General features: G+C 41.0%; 1 protein-coding gene across 2 annotated transcripts in view; it reads left to right on the forward strand.

Annotated features, from left to right (window-relative positions):
* The first annotated feature begins 780 nt into the window (after window positions 1–780).
* tgfbr1b (transforming growth factor, beta receptor 1 b) overlaps window positions 781–18,363 on the forward strand; it is a 220,073-nt gene continuing 202,490 nt past the window's right edge. For both annotated transcript variants that reach the window (XM_060922459.1, XM_060922460.1), the window contains exon 1: window positions 781–962. In XM_060922459.1, the coding sequence (XP_060778442.1) occupies window positions 893–962 (70 nt within the window). In that variant the 5' untranslated portion in view covers window positions 781–892. The remainder of the gene's footprint in view (window positions 963–18,363) is intronic.

Below are 18,363 nucleotides of genomic sequence, written 5' to 3' on the forward strand. Positions count from 1 at the left end.
CTCGAACCCATGACCTTCTTCCTGTGATGCAACAGTGCTAACCACTACACCCCTACGTCTCATCTCATCTCATCTCATCTCATTATCTCTAGCCACTTATCCTGTTCTACAGGGTCGCAGGCAAGCTGGAGCCTATCCCAGCTGACTACGGGCGAAAGGCGGGGTACACCCTGGACAAGTCGCCAGGTCATCACAGGGCTGACACACAGAGACAAACAACCATTCACACTCACGTTCACACCTACGGTCAATTTAGAGCCACCAGTTAGCCTAACCTGCATGTCTTTGGACTGTAGGGGAAACCGGAGCACTGGGAGGAAACCCATGCAAACTCCACACAGAAAGGCCCTCGCCGCCTACTGGGCTCGAACCCAGGACCTTCTTCCTGTGATACGACAGTGCTACCCTACGTCTTTCAACCCAATTAAATTCTCAATCGGAACGGGGAATCAAGCTCGTATCCGATTGAGGCTGATGCATGAAGAATTGGTTCTTGAAAGGCAAAAAAGTTTGAGAACCACCAGCCTTGAACATGCATTTTAGGTATGTAAGAAAATTACACAGTGCTTTTGGAGCATGCAGACGGTCATGAACATAACTTGTGTGTAAGATTTCGTCACTCTGTCTGACTAGACAACATTAATCGTGAGCAGGGGCGGACAGCAGAAAGTGTGTGTGTGTGTCTGGGCGGGGAGTGGCGCTCCCAGCCAATCACACGTGCTTCACTTCTCTATAACAGTGAGCTGGAGAAGTTCAGTGTGTGTGTGTGTGTGTGTGTGTGTGCATGCATATATGCATGTGTGTGTGAGTAAGTGAGTGTGTGTGAAAGAGAGAGAGAGAGAGAGAGAGAGAGATCCAGCAGCCAGTGAGTGTAACGTGTGAGTCGAGGAGGATGGATGCAATACCGTGCTGTCTTGCTTTCCTCCTTCTGTTCTTTAACGCTTTGATTCACCGATCTGAAGGTAAGACGCGGATGTGTGCGCGTGACTGTGCGAGTGTGTCTGAGTGTGAGTGAGTGTGAGAGCGAGCGCGCGAGTCCGCGCAGGCGCGTGTGTGTGTTTTGTGTGGCTGTTGCTGTGTTATTTATTCGCCGTGTCTCTAGGAAGTTGTGTGGCGGAAGCCGCCGTGTGTGTTGCTCTTTGTTTGGAGGAGCGAAGCTGAGCGGACCCGGAGACTCTTTTCAAAGATGGCGCAGGTCATGGAGAGAGAAAGAGCCGTGCTTTCCACAGGAATGTTTATTGTTTTGGGATGGGAGGGGGATGTTAGAGATAAAGAGCAGGCAAAGACCGGAAAGTCAGCCGTGTTTAGTGTTTAAAAACCGACTGGCTTTTCATCTTCACGCAATGTAACACAAACACAAACACACTAATAAACATTATACCTCCTTAATGTGTTGGAATAAATACAAAAGTCATCTGGCCATCAGTGTGTGTGTGTGTCTAAACAACCCTGTCTTGTTTGTTTTCGTTACTCCTTAGTTACTAACACTAACAAAGCGACGTTGTGATTCACAAACCAGTGTTAATTTTCTTGCCAAGTCATACACATTAATTATCCAGCCATTTTTATTTAAATAACCGTTTGATATTAAGTCCTAACTTGTTTTTATTTTTAATATATCACTGACTTGAGCTATTACAACTAGTCTAACAGCTCTCAGTGTTACTATGTACAGTTAGCTAGCTGGCTAAGCCGTCGAGTTTTTGCATTTTCTCTTCCAGTTAGCTTTTCGGTCAGCTAGCGTCATTTTCTAGAACTTAATACTTTCGTTATTTCCTCTAAACAGGCGTCAGGACAGAAATGAGTAGTTATAAACTGTTTATAGTCCTAGTCAGGCTGAATAATGGGTTAGTATGGAGCTAAGCTACCGTATTTACTCAGCCGAGTTAACCGTTAATTGGGTTGTGTTTATTTTATAGCCGTGCTACCTGTTAGCTAAAAACTTCACCACTTCACACTAAACACCCCTGTTTAATTTCACCCATTTGGCTTAGCTGACTCGTTATTACCAGAAATAATAAACAATTTACTCATATTTAACATTTAATTTAGTCCTGACTCATAGTTGAACAGTGCTAGCTAAACATAATACTGTTTCCCTTCCAGTTATATTATAACACACACACTTACTCACTCACTCACTGAGATGTGGCTCTGTTGGTTCATTAAATAGTTGTTTTTTCGGTTGAAATACATTTTAATACTCCAGAATTTTTATCCTTGGAGATAAATGCAGCTTTTAAGCATGCCATGAATGTTAACTGAGCTTGAGTCAACATGTTTATTCTGTTCAAACCTATAACAGGTAGCTCCTGAGGTACACACTACTGTATATACACAGGAATGACTGAACACTGCAGCGTGACTGGATTTCACTGCTTTTTTTTAAATTTACACTGATATTTTCTGATGAAATTTCAGTCCTGATTATCCGTAACCTGTGTATGCTCAGTGTTTGTGTGTAGTGATGTCTGACAGTCTGTTTAAAGTGAGCTGTCAGTTGAAAAATCTGTATTTGGTCAATCAAGATTATGTCGACACTATAAAATCTAATCGGAAAACACAATATTACACCCCAAAAAAAAAACGAGCCGAAAATCTGAAAGGAGGACGAAGGAAAACGGGCATCAGGGTCAATACTGGAATCGAATATAAAATACTGTACATCTGTGGACATATTTGTCAGAATGATCTGATAATGAGTACTGGTATTTGTCAGGATCAATACTGACGTACATTGTTAGATCAGACGCAGATCAATGTTTTCTGATCTGATTCAGATTTATGTGTGCGATGTCCTGGAGACTTTAAAGCGAGCCTGGTTCTACGCTTAACAAAAGGTCTGTGCTTCAGCGACACACATACACAACAGGAAATTTCCATAGATCGGATTGGAAAATATGCCGGCTGATCCATGCCAGTATCGACTCTGATGCCAGTGCCCATAATCAGATCTGAGCCTGAGTTTGGTTTGTCCGTTTTTCTGCTTTTCAACACTGTTGATTTTTTTTTTTGCGATATCATGTTTAGTTTGAGTATCATGCACATCAATGCAACGATTGTGCCCTAACCTTATCTTCCACACAGAGGACACAGAAACCCTTGGTACGGCATTTTAATCCAATTTAGCAGCTGGTTTGCTAGTACAATTTGTCTTTGTGTGTAGAAAATTGGATTTATAACCAGTGGCTTTCAAAATGTGACAAAGGGTAGTTACAACATGCAGATACAACGTATTAATTAACAACACACTTTCTGTATGTCATTACTACTTAATTGTGTTATGTAAGTACTATAATGAGGGTCCAGCACATCATTTGTTTGTTAAGTCTGATGTTGATAGCCATTTCCGAGGCCAAACACCCCATCAGTACCAGCATAGAGACTTTGTTGCAAGATTTGTTGATTTTTTTTTAGACCCTTTTAGCAACTTTAATTTAAAAAAAAGCTTGGTAACAAATCTAGCGACTTTCTCAGCGCGCATTAATGACCGTCTTCAACTCAGTACAGCCCTCCAGCTCACCTTACAGTTACTGTTATATGAGTATGGAAAGCAAGTTTGCTCGACTGACAATGTAATGCCTGATTTATGCTTGCAACCAATCACTGAGAACCATGGGCCCATCCATGACCAATCACTGATAACTATGGTCCTGCCCATGACTGATCACGGATGACTGTGGTCCTGCCCATGACCAGTCATTGATAACTGTGGTCCCGCCCACCACCAATCACTGATAACCGTGGTCCCGCCCACCACCAATCGCTGATAACCATGATCACGCCCATGACCAATCACTGATAACCATGATCACGCCCATGACCAATCACTGATAACCATGGTCCCGCCCACGACCGATCACTGATAACCATGGTCCTGCCCATGACCAATCACTGATAAACATGGTCCCGCCCACCACCAATCACTGATAACCATGGTCCCGCCCATGACCGATCACTGATAGACATGGTCCCTCCCAGGACCGATCACTGATAACTATGGTCCTGCCCATGACCAATCATTGATAACCATGAGCACGCCCATGACCAATCACTGATAACCATGGTCCTGCCCACCACCAATCACTGATAGCCATGGTCCCGCCAAGGACCGATCACTGATAACCATGGTCCTGCCCATGACCAGTCATTGATAACCATGGTCCCGCCCACCACCGATCACTGATAGCCATGGTCCCGCCAAGGACCGATCACTGATAACCATGGTCCTGCCCATGACCAATCATTGATAACCATGGTCCTGCCCATGACCAATCATTGATAACCATGGTCCCACCCAGGACCGATCACTGATAACCATGGTCCCTCCCATGACCGATCACTGATAATGATGGTCCTGCCCACCACCAATCACTGATAACCATGGTCTTGCCCACGACTGATTACTGATAACCATGGTCCTGCCCATGACCAATCATTGATAACTATGGTCCTGCCCATGACCGATCATTGATAACCATGGTCCTGCCCACCACCGATCACTGATAACCATGGTCCTGCCCACGACCGATCACTGTTAACCATGGTCCTGCCCACGACCGATCACTGTTAACCATGGTCCTGCCCACGACCGATCACTGTTAACCATGGTCCTGCCCACGACCGATCACTGTTAACCATGGTCCTGCCCACGACCGATCACTGTTAACCATGGTCCTGCCCACGACCGATCACTGATAACCGTGGTCCTGCCCACGACCGATCACTTATAACCGTGGTCCTGCCCACGACCGATCACTTATAACCGTGGTCTCGCCCATGACCCATCACTGACAACCGTGGTCTCGCCCATGACCCATCACTGACAACCATGGTCTCGCCCATGACCCATCACTGACAACCATGGTCTCGCCCATGACCCATCACTGACAACCATGGTCTCGCCCATGACCCATCACTGACAACCATGGTCTCGCCCATGACCCATCACTGACAACCATGGTCTCGCCCATGACCCATCACTGATAACCATGGTCTAGCCCATGACCAATCATTGATAACCATGGTCCCACCCACCACCGATCACTGATAACCATGGTCCTGCCCATGACCAATCACTGATAACCATGGTGTGGGCCCCCCCCACATACACACACACCAATCCTTGAACACCACTCTTTGTCCCACTTTCTCACCCCTTTGTTCTTCCTTTCAGATGTTCTTTTTGGAGATATTATGTTTTATAAGTTCTAAAAACAAGTAAATATTTTCCTTCATGACAATTGCATAGCTTTTGGACTTGGATCTACTGAAACAATGAGGGACACAGCAGTGCGGCACATTGAGAAGACAAGGCTTGCCCTGGCAGTATGGTCATGACGTCACGGCTTATCAAGCGGATTGTCCATTCATTTTGGAGCTTGCCATTAACATTAATTTATTTCACTTTGCACAGATCAGGTTAGATGATTTTAGACATGTAAGGTAAAGACCGGTCACTCGTATATATTTTAAAACACGTTCTTGTTCTACTTAGTGCTTTAAAACAAAGCACTTATATTTAGTATTTACACAAGCTGAACTCTCACCTAACACTGACTTGTGGCAGAAAAACTGGCTTTCTTATGCACACCATAATTAGAAATAATTATTCTTCAACTACTCCCAGAGCTCTGGAGCTCAACTACTCACCTGGTCGCTAGTTTCTGAGGCACAGGTAGTTCAGTTGCTTTATTCTGTGCTAGGTAAGATATCATTTCAGTTATGGATGGATGTGTTCCAGTACAGAGCGAAAGAACACTCTGTTCCAGCCATAACAGTAAATTTCCCTTTACAAGTGCTGGAGGAGTGAGCTGGGCTCTGAGCTATTGATGACTTTTTTAAAGATGTAGTTTGCATATGAGTGATTCCACGCTTATGGGTACTGAAATGGGGACATGAACTTATTTTTAAAAATTCACCTAAAACCATTTCTTTTTTTTACCATCAGGTCACAAAACATGTAATCTTTAATGAATGATATGTTAAAAGATAACTTTAATTTTCTGAGATGTAATAAAAACATATTTATATGCCAAAGTCAGAACGTAACAGAAGTGTTGTGGACATATATATTCTCAATTTTAACAATGTAGAATTACTTTTTGAAACATAGGAAGGTGATGTTTTAGCAAATATAATTAATAAACATGTGTAGTAGAATAAACATACACATTCTTTCAATAAGATTAACATGGTTTATAGCTAGATTGTAATTAATTTGTAACAGACGCGAGATGGACAATCGTAACAGAAGTAATGTAACAGACATCATTTTGGAACTCATAGGCTTGACTTTGGCATATAAATATGTTTTTATTACATCTTAGAAAATTAAAGTTATCTTTTAACATATCATTCATTAAAGATTACATGTTTTGTGACCTGATGGTAAAAAAAGAAATGGTTTTAGGTGAATAAGTTCATGTCCCCATTTCAGTACCCATAAGCGTGGAATCACTCATATATGATTTTAAGCCTCTTGAACTCAGAAGTGCTATTTACACGCAAGGCTTATGGGCTAAATGTAGCTTTCAGGAGGTTGTTTTAATGTTTTTAAGGTTTACGTTGAAAAAGAAAGCAGAATTTAGGAAAGTCAGGAGTTGCTGACGATATTGTCTCACAGATCGAATGCTGTGGATTTTGATTTATTGTGAAGAAATCATTAATAATTTTGTCTTTTAAGTTTGTCTCGTGACTAAACCTGACAGCAGACATGGTACAAAGTATAATATCTTCACCAAGTACTCGTTGATTAATTTCCTATAACAGCAGCTCTGGCAAAAGTAGTGACTGTCCTTCAAATCACAGGTTTGTAGTAATGCACTTGTTCTCTAGTAATAACTTACACATGGACTTGTGGACGTGCCGCATTTGGTGAGATGTTTATTTAGCATTTTTTGGAAGGAGCCTCCAGTTAGTGTTGTAGTCAAGACCATCGAAACCAAGACCAAGTCATGACCAAGACTTTGAGGGGTTGAGATCAAATCAAAACCAAGACTAAGGCAAAGCAAGACCAAGTCAAGACCAGGACCAGACCAGTTTGTGAATGAATAGGTGGGGGAGGGGTGTCAGCCGTGAACAGGAAGAAAATTTCAAATTAGCAATGAGTCACGTCTGAAGCAAGAAATTTTACATTCAATCACAGTAACAATGTTAACAAATAAATCAGACAATGCACAGGCAATTTAGTGAAATCTGCACAGTTGTGGTCTTGACCGTTCTTCAAATAAAATCCCGAGACTCGATGTCTATTACAGTGACAAGACCAATTAAAAATGTGTTCGATTCCAAGATGAGACTGAGACCTTCAAAAAGTGGCCTTGAGACCAAGACCAAGACTACCTCAAGTGTTAAAGCTTTGTAACATTTCAGGTAAACCAGTAACCTTATGTAATGGAAAAAAAATTTGATAGACACAGGACTTTATAGTTTCTCGACAAAATGTCAAAGCTGTATTGTTTTTTTGTCTTATGAACTTCAAGAGAGAGGAAAAGAAAGACTGAGTGTAGCCGCAATAAACAGGAACTGTAGTACTGTGCAAAAGTCTTAGGCACATGCAAGGAAATGCTGTAGAGCAAAGAGGTCTTCAAAAATAATGAAATGAAATGTTTCAACATAAAAACACTATAAACAACAGTAAGCTATAATAAGTGAAAAAAAGTCAGTATTTGTTGTGAGACGTCCCTTTGCTTTAAGAAAAAAATAGTAATCTCAGGTACAATGAGTGCAGTTTGATAAGGAAATGAGCTGTAGGTTTTACTGAGCATCTTACAGAACCAGCCACAGTTCCTCTGGACACTTTGACTGTCACACTCGCTTCTTCATTTTGCACCAAAACCCAGCAGCCTTCATTATGTTTTCTTTTTTAATCTGAAAAGTGCTCTCTTATGGAATATGTTGGTCAGATACAAACTTTTTTTTTCCTGTAACATTTAATTTTGTGCTGGAAAATGAACGTTTGGACTCTAAAATGTTTTTGTACCGACTCAATAATGTAGAAGCCACAAAATAGAAATTTATCACAAAGTTTGTATGAAAAAAAAATAGTGCCTAAGACTTTTGCACGGTGCTGTAACTCTTTCTTGCATAATTGTACAGTGGTGCTTGAAAGTTTGCGAATGTAATATTGGATAATTTTCCTCAATAAATAAATGACCAAGTATAATATTTTTGTCTCATTTGTTTAACTGGGTTCTCTTTATCTACTTTTAGGACTTGTGTGAAAATCTGATGATGTTTTAGGTCGTATTTATGCAGAAATATAGACAATTCTAAAGGGTTCACAAACTTTCAAGCACCACTGTATATGGATAAAAACTACAACTGTAAAAATATTACTGTAGATTTTACAGCAGTTTACTGGCAAACTGGGTTTACAGTAAAGTATTGAAAAATTGACAGTAAACATTTACAGTAGACATTTACAGTAAAGTCGCAAATTATAACATAACATATAGAGAGCAGTGGCGGCTGGTAGTCTTTCAAACAGGGGAGGCTGGTCGGTTACGATATTTCCAGATTTTAAAAGAAAAAACACATCAATTTTACCCATACTCTTGCCTCTGATCTGGCTGATTGTTGGCAGGGTCACAAACTGTGAAATAACAGGTTCTTTTGGCCCATTAGTCTACTGTCCAATATACATGATGGTGGTGTTGGGGGGGTATATTTTAACATTTTATATTTTAAAATTGTGGCATGTTGTTTAAAAATTGATCATTATTGAAAGCAGCTCTTTGTCAGGAACCTCAGCAGTAACAGCAGAGTGTTCTGGAATAGGCACAAGCACTGACCTTGGGGAGCCAAACAGAGCTGGGTGCCACACATTTCATTCAATGACACTTTCCCTATATTTTACTTATTTTGACTGAGAAATGTTTTATTGACAATTATGATAACCCTTCACTTTTAATCCAGGTTTGTAGTGTGAAATGTTCTCGGCTGTTTTTGTTTAAAAATGTTTTCCAAATTGTAGCTGTGTTTAATTCATATCCAGAAAAATATATATTCCAATATAACATACTCAGCATAAACATTTTAAATAGATTCTATATTTTTGGTCCATCCATGACATATTACTAAAGTAGCCTATTTACTGTTGTTGATGTGGGTCACTTGCTGTTAGCCAATTCACTTTCTCGTACCAGGAGAGCTGAAAGGAACGAGTATTATTCCCTACCTTTTTCACCAAGTCAATTTGAGGCGTTGGTCTACCCTGCTCTTTAATTTTAATTTTTTCCTCGAAAGGAAGACTGGCAAATGGCTTCGCCAAAATTAAATCAACAATGCTTGGCATCCGTGCGCAGCTTTCTTGCTAGCTGACTAGCCCCCTCAAGTTCAGTCACTCAAACGAAATTTCTGGAACCAAGATAGCAAACTTGACAACACTATATTTACACTTTATTTACAATGAAAATATATGCAAACTAAAAAAGCTGGTAGAAACCGTATGTAATGAATGAAATCGAAATGTAAGCTGATCTCTTACAATACACCACAGCACTTGCGAATCCGCATGGGACTGAACTGAAATTCACCGCTGCCTGTCTATATTTGAAATGAGCTGTCAATCAAAGAAAATATCCGGCTGCTTTCACCAATCACCAGTCTCCTCGTGGAAAGCTTTGCCATGTCCCTCCCATGTGAGGCTCGGAGTCCGTAGGTGGGCATTTTCACAGTATTTGTCCAATAATCATCTTGCATTTTGAGATTGAAAAGCGCATAGCTCCCAAATGCCATTGAAGTCCACTGAGGCTGGGAGTCCGGTGGGCGGGCGTTTTCGCAGTATTTGTCCAATAATCATCTTGCATTTTGAGATTGAAAAGCGCATCGCTCCCAAATGCTATTGAAGTCCACTGAGGCTGGGAGTCCGTGGGGCGGGCATTTTCGCAGTATTTGTCCAATAACCGTCTTGCATTTTGATATTGAAAAGCGCATAGCTCCCAAATGCCATTGAAGTCCACTGAGGCTGGGCTGCATCGCGCTGTCACGAGGGGGAAAAACTCACGCACACATTAGGCGAACTGGGGAAAGTTATAACGGAATGATTTCGCACTGTAGTTGGGTTGAGCACATATTTCTATGATTCTGGATCTGAAATAGCAATGTTATAAGGTCGGCTATAACATAAGCCTAGCGCAATTCATCCTACACGATGTTTGTCATTTTTAGAGGAGGCTGAGCCTTCCTCGTTGTCTTAGAGCAATCGCCCGTGATAGAGAGGATATTACACAGTGGCATGAAGATATGACGTTCAGCTTTGAATGGTGAAAATATTTCACGAGTAAGCGAAGCAAACGAGTCAAAATATTTTCAACACGAGAAGATCAACTTCATATCTTCACACCACCATGTAATATTCTTTATATTATATGTACACATCCACAAAAAAAGACAAGTTAATCAAAAGAATTTTAATTTTGAACCGGTTCGCCATTTTGACACCACGTATCCAATCAGCAGGAAAACACTGGGAGTGACATCATTGGAGTGAAATATCGGTGATTAGACATACAGGACACTTTTTCGATGGAATAAAAACATGTATTCTATTCCCTTCTAGCGGGTTTAATTCATTTGGTTTGATAGCATGCAATATTGTTAGCATATCGCTTATCCTACATGTATTACGTCACTCTACCCAATGGATATTCAATATGAGAGTTTTCTGCTGCACATGCACAGAAGCATTTCTTTGTTGTGGGCGGCGCCCACAGTAAACTGTCACAGTGAATTGAAAATGCCATAAGATACATATTACATGTAAAACTTGCGCTAGTGAGCGACTGTGACAAATTGTAAACAGTTTACACTACCATTCAAAAGTTTGGGGTCACCCAGACAATTTTGTGTTTTCCATGAAAAGTCACACTTTTATTTACCACCATACGTTGTAAAATGAATAGAAAATATAGTCAAGACATTTTTCTGGCCATTTTGAGCATTTAATCGACCCCACAAATGTGAAACTCAATCTGCTCAAAGGAAGGTCAGTTTTATAGCTTCTCTAAAGAGCTAAACTGTTTTCAGCTGTGCTAACATGATTGTACAAGGGTTTTCTAATCATCCATTAGCCTTCTGAGGCAATGAGCGAACACATTGTACCATTAGAACACTGGAGTGAGAGTTGCTGGAAATGGGCCTCTATACACCTATGGAGATATTGCACCAAAAACCAGACATTTGCAGCTAGAATAGTCATTTACCACATTAGCAATGTATAGAGTGGATTTCTGATTAGTTTAAAGTGATCTTCATTGAAAAGAACAGTGCTTTTCTTTCAAAAATAAGGAAATTTCAAAGTGACCCCAAACTTTTGAACGGTAGTGTATTTTCTCTGTTGTTGACCTAGTCAACGAAGAGCCAGAGTGAATCACTGGTGGATCACTCTGCTGAACTCCTTTTTGGACTGTGTCAGTCTCTTTGCCTGGTCCACTGATGTTCCCAACAACCGTCCGATCTTTATCCATGGATCACTTTAATATCTCCTACTCGGCTTCGTAAATAGGACCTTCTTTGTAATTGCAGTGTTGTCAGCTCTACATATATGCGCAATGTACTTCAGATATTATGAGTAAATGAAATCTCTGAGGGGTATCGTCTTCATGATATTCTGGATTTCATCATTTGTGTAGACAAAGCTGTAAACTTCTTCTGAATCTTCTGATGCTTTCTTTCTTTTCCACCCTCCTTTTACCATGCTCCGTAGTATCTGGTGCCAACAAACTTCAAGTCTAGTTAGTTGTTGTTCGTTAGGAAACCATGCTTGTGTACCATAAATTAACCGCGATCTAACACACGCTTCCAGGATTTTCCATCTTGTGTGCAGGTTGACATTGTTGTCCGTTAATACAGTGCAAAGCTCATTGAATTTTGCATTTGCCCTGGCCACACAAATTTCAGTGAAATATCCCTTTTCCTCAGTTGTTATCATTTGCCCTAGGTACATGAATTCTCTGACATTTTCCACGACTTGACTGTTAATGCTGAATAGTGTTGGCTGTTTTGCAAGATCGTCATCATTAAATACCTGTGTTTTGGTCTTCTCGAATGAAATTTGAAGCCCAAATTGTTGGCACACATTATCTATTATGGTGAGAAATTGCTGTGCCTCACTTGTTGTTTTACAGAAAAGAGCAGCATCATCTGCATAAAGTATCCACCTCATTATCTCCACTCCATGCATTCTTCCACCACACCGCTGCTCCCTGTTGGTGCACATATATGGGATATTGAATTCGAGATTGATACCCTAGTCATCAGGAAAGGCTTTGTCAATTTCATAGGCGGCCACTTTCAGAACGTAGTCAAAGTAGTAGTTGAACAAGCATGGAGATTCTTGTCCACCTTGTCTACATCCTATGAGCACATCAAACTTTTCTTTCATTCCCTGCATCGACGTGGTGGTACCTTCTAGGGATGGCGAAAACTAAAAAAAAGTCTTGACCAACCACCGAGCCTCATTAGCCGGTTAAAGTCGGTTAACCTATGAGTTCCAGGGATGCAAACGGCGCGCCTTTTGGCGGATGCCGCCTTTTTCACGGCTGAATCGTGCAGATCCGATTTTTTTTTAGGGGGGGCGTTGGAGTGTCTGAATAATTTCATCAGAGTAAATTCTGTATTAAAATTACTAAATAAGCAAATGCCGTTACAGTCCATGAAACATAGTAAATATGAGAAGAAAACAGTAAATCAGAAAGCTGCGCACATTTGCGCGGAAGCTGTGCAAATGTGCGCAGCTTTCTGATTTACTGTTTTCTTCTCATACTTCCTATGTTTCAACTAGGGCGGGAGGGCAGGACATGACTGAATGGGTGTTTCTGATTTGTCAGCTGTCGTCCTTACACCGCATGGCATGCCTCAAGCGTTTACAACACAGAATTCCAGGTTCTCCGCTCCAAAATCGGCAGCTTCAAAATGATTGATTTTTTTTTTTAACCGACAACCAAAAAAAAATTAACCGGTTGATGTTGATTCGGTCAACCATCGGTCAAACGGTCATCGGTTAACATCTCTAGTACCTTCATATAATTTTTGTAGTATGGCTACCAAATGAGTGGCTCCTGTTCGTATCTGCAGTACTCGGAAAAGAAAATTACATGGTATATGGTCATATGCTGCACTAAGATCAACATACACTATGATCAGGGGTCCTCCATATTTCTCAATCACTGTCTTTACAATGAAGATTCCATCTGATGTAGATCAATTGTGACGAAATCCATACTGACACTCGCTGATGTGTGTTTCATATGCACCTTGTAATCTGTTAATAATAATTTTTGCAAGGATACGGCTCATATTTGCTCCAATAGATAATCCACGACAGTTCGCTGCTACGCTCTTCTTGCCTTTTTTATAGAGACAGATGATGCTGGAGTGTAGCCATGAGTTTGGGACCTGAACACAAGTCCAGATCAATTTTATCAACGTCAGGATCACGCTCACCAAGTTCTTACTTTCATTGTATTTCAGTCCCTCCGTTTTCAGGTTATCAGTCCCAGCACTTTTGTTGTTCTTAAAACTCTTCAAAACCCTTTTTATTTCCTGTTCATCAGGAGGATCTTCGTTGATATATACTACTTCATCCCTCAGATGTGGGTACTCTGGGTTTGCAAGCTCAGGTGGGAGTGGTAATTGTCGTGCCTTGAAATGATCTTCAAAGTGTATCTTCAGTTTTTCATTTGATATCAATAACTTGGATTTTGATTTTAGTACAAAGTACTTTTTTGCAATTGCAAATTCCCTCTCGACCATCCTTGCTTTTGCTGCTGTGTTGATGTTCTCTGCTATTTCCTTGTAATAATTATTCTTCAACTCTCTTCTTCGCTTCTTGATCGTTTTCTGAAGCTTTCTCATATCATCATGTTTAGTACAATTTCGTAAACTTCTCATCTGTTGTTGAAGGATCATATCTTCCCAAGGTTCTTTCTTCTTTACTGGATCAATTTTTGGGCAAACCTCATCCACATTTTTGATTACCGTTGTTACTATTCGCCCATTCAGCTCGTTCATTTCATTACATTCAAGTCCCTGGAATGCTCTATCCAGTTTCTCTGTTAATCTTTGTTGGATATCTAGATTGATCCTTAGTGCCCACAAATCAACCATTGGCTTTTTATTACGTGTACATATCTTGTTCAATTGGTGATGTAATTCTCGTTTTGTACTTGGGAATTCAATATTCATCACTAGTAACCGATCAGTATCGAATAAGGATGAGGGTCCAATATACACTCGACAAGAATGGACAAATCTTGAAACCCACTTGGTGGTGCATATGTAATCCACTCTTTTTCATTTCCCAGTTCGAGCATGTCGCCATGTTTCACGGTGGATTCTCTTTGTTCTTAAAATCGTGTTCATGATTTTCATCTGATTCTTTAAACACCACGCCAATAAGCGTTCCCCATTATCATTAGTTTCAACTCTATCCAAGTTGTTATGTCCAATAATAGAGTTCCACGTGTCTGTCTCTTTACTGTGTGAAGATATTGTACTGTTGAAATCGCCAAGTATTATTGATTTATTTTTCGGATTATCATCTAGTTCAGCCTTTGCTTTGCTTAGAGCTGAGTAGAATACAGATTTAGCTGTAACTGATTTGGTAGAATCTGTTGGAGCGTACACATCCAATACTGCTATTCTCATGCCTTTAACCTTTATGGTAGCAGATATTATCCTTGCTAGTAGGTGTTCCTGGTAACTTTTAATTTTCACGTGTGGTGCTAAGAGTATGCCCACTCCATATTCATGTTTTCGTTTAAGTCCACTCCATACAAGTTTCCATCCCTTCAGAGAAGCATCATCAAATATCAACAATCCAGAGGATGTACGTCTTACTTCTTGCATTGCTAAAATGTCAAGACCAAGATCACTTGCTGTCTTCACTATTGTTGCTAACTTTATATCATCTTGTAAGGTCCTCACATTAATGGTTGCGATTCTAATGTTGTTACATCGAGTAGGGGGCTTTATATTGACCTTGTTTTTTGCAGTCTTCGTATGAGTTCTTGTACCTGATATTATGGTGGATAGTGACAAGCTATCACAGCCAATAGCACATTTTTCGACCCCAGCCTGGCCTGTCACCGAGGGACGCGTCCTTTGTTGACCCGCGTGACGGACGATGCGGTATGATTTACTACATTGAGGCTTTTCCATTGTGCTTTATGTTTTATATCGGGGTATGCTCCCCTAGATCCGCCATGTTTTGCGATAGTAACAGGGGCACCATGAGTAGGACACATGGTCGGTCTTCACAGTTGGAGAGGGTAATGTGATCAGTTCTTGAGGGATTATATTTTACGCTTCACAATGTGCTGGATATGGGGAGACCAGTCTAGGACACCTACATTAGGCCACTAGGAAAGGTACTACTCCTCCAGTGATCCTTAGCCCCCAAAAGTTTTACAAACTTTTTTTTTTTTGTAAAATCTATGATTATTCCATCGAATGTGTATGAATAATAATAATAATGGCTTTTTCATGGTGCATCACATTATGTTCCATTTAGCTACTTGTCTTCGACTTGTTCAGTATCATGCTAGCTGAATGGAATATATCTGATATACCACTAAAAAAGCCAGCCAACATTATTTAAATGTCACTCAGATCCGTTATGTATTTTGTGTGAAAAATATGAGTGGCGTATTTCCCAGTAAAACACTTGTGTCTATATAATAAAACCCAATACATTTGCTCAACTGAGCTGAAGGTTATGCGTCTTACTTGAGGACCCAGTTAGGGCAGTTTGATGTTGCTAGGATTTGAACACACTACCTTCTGATCTGTGACTCAAAACATTGACCACTAAGGCTACGTTCACACTGCAGGCTGAAGTGACTCAAATCCAATCTTTTCGCCCATATGTGACCTGTATCCGATCTTTTATTGACAATATGAACGACACAGATCCGATTTTTTCAAATCCGACCCAGGCCGTTTGGATATGTGGTCCTAATTCCGATTCCTATTCGCTCTTTTCATATGCGACTTCAGTCTGAACCGCCAGGTCGCATTCATCCGACTTACACGTCATCAACAAGCCACAAACGTCACTATTCTGCGCTGAAGTAGGCGGCGGGTCTCTCAAAAAAAGTTACAACAACATGGCGCATAATCACGGGCGCAGATAGAGGGTGGGATTCGTCCCACCCAGATTTAAATTCACTTCGTTCGGTCCCCCCCACTTTGCATAAGGCAAACCTCACGGAAAAATCAAAAGACTAATTACCATTCGGTTTATTGAGGTGCACGGCAGTGTATACATAGTTGCAACAACTCACATAAAACAAAACAAAGACTGATATTCGGTTGGTTGAGCTGCGCAGACTGCACAGGTTGCGAGCTCGAGCTTGGTTGCTATAGTAACCCACAACAAGTTTGACAGGCATATCGGGGTTGGGGTTGGTTTGCTGGCAGCTTTGTCCCCCCCCCAGTTCAAAAAACGTATCTGCGCCCCTGCGCATGACATCAATGCGAGGGACGCTTCGGGCTGTGAAGGTTCTGAATCTTCTCAATGGAAGGACGCAGAGGTTAGGGAGCTGATTTGCATTTGGGGGGATGCAGCTATTCAAGCTAGATTGGATGGGTCATACCGCAACCGGGCGGTTTTACTTCCGTAAACACTGGCCATGCTCACTGCGTGTGACGTCGTCGTATCCTGCAATGCGCATGCGGAACACTTTTAGGTCGCTTTTCGTTCATACTGAGGATCACATACAAGTCGCATATATTTGTTAATGTGAACGACCTCACAAAAAAATCGGATTTCACAAAAAAATCGGAATTGAGCATTAAGCCTTGCAGTGTGAACGTAGCGTAAGACACCACAAGTAGCTTGCCTAGCTTGCACTGACTCAATGCTGTCTTTGAGTGGAGTTCATTCAGTGGTAGATGTGGATGAATCGATGTAATCTCAGTGTGGTGGCCATGTAGCATAGTTATGGTGGCTCAGTGCATAATGCTTTGAGTTGGGGGTAGCCATGGCTTGAAGGTTAGAGAAGCAGCCTTGGGCCCAAAGGGTCACTGGTTTGATTCCCAAGATCAGCAGGAAAAATGTGAGGGGAGTTGAGTGAACGAACAGCACTTTCCCCTCCCTCTGTATCATGGCTGAAGTGCCCTTGAGCAAGGCACCTAATCCCTAACTGTTCCCTGGGTGCTGTAGCATAGCTGCCCACTGCTCTGAGTATGTGTATGTGCTTATTGCTTCAGATGGGTTAAATGCAGAAGAGGAATTTCACTGTACATGTGATAAATATCTTTTTGAACCAACCAATTCAGTTTTATTTGCTTTTATAGCACTTTTAAAGCTATACTGCCTTTCAGATTTTTCAAGTGTAGGACATCAAAAGAATTTTCCCCAACACCTAATTATTTTTGTTGAGTGGACCTGAAGCTACTGAATTCGAATCACAGACTTCCAATTTTATTAGGTTTTTAAAAATAGAACAATTCATGAATTTAGCGTCACATGGCCCTAAATTCTCCGCTATTTTTTCCTGCTTCACCATGACCCAATTCAAGACAATGTCATGCATGATGTAGTGGGCTTTCCCCGTTCGCGCAAGGCATTGTGGGATACAAATTTGAAACAGGAGAGAAAAATGGAGGACGTGAGTGTGCGAATGAAACGTGAAAGACCTACTACAGTAATGGAAAACGAGAAAGATGTTACGTTGCGAAGGAAAGGAAATGCAGGACCAAACTAATAAATAAATATCGGCGGTCAGCGAGCACCTCAGTGTGATCCGCTGTTCTTTTAGCGACAGAATGATGGAACTGTCGGTGCAGGGTCAAACGTAAACCTGCGCATGCGCACACGGACTTCCTCTGTCTGCTTGACTGCGCGAAGCGAGCGATTTCATACACATTATTTGCTAGAGAATCCCCTCAAATTAAATAACTTCCCAGCCACAGAATGGCCTGGTTTTTTTTTTTTTGAGATATTACAGAAATAAACATATATCACAATGACCAAATTTCAGAGGGAACCTCGATTTTATGAAATCGAAAGGCCGTCTAGCTTTAATGATGGACATTATCACAAAAGCAACTTATATATACATTCCAGATATAAATTTTACATCTATGAATTTATAAAACATGTCTCGAATGAGCAAGCCAGAGGCGACGAGGGCGAGGAGAAACTCCCTGAGAAGACATGAGGAAGAAACATATCAATCACGAAACATTGTTATCTGCTGTGCAGTATCTGTTTGAGCGTTTCCTTCAGGAAACATAATTGGCAGATAATTATAAGTGTGTAAAAAAAAAGTAAAATGTAAATTGCATCAGAAATGGAAAAACATGGAAGCACATTTGTTTGCGCAAACGGCAGTATAAGTGTCATTGTGAGTG

Source organism: Neoarius graeffei, chromosome 5 (genome assembly GCF_027579695.1).
Source record: "Neoarius graeffei isolate fNeoGra1 chromosome 5, fNeoGra1.pri, whole genome shotgun sequence".
Taxonomy (NCBI): Eukaryota; Metazoa; Chordata; class Actinopteri; order Siluriformes; family Ariidae; genus Neoarius; species Neoarius graeffei.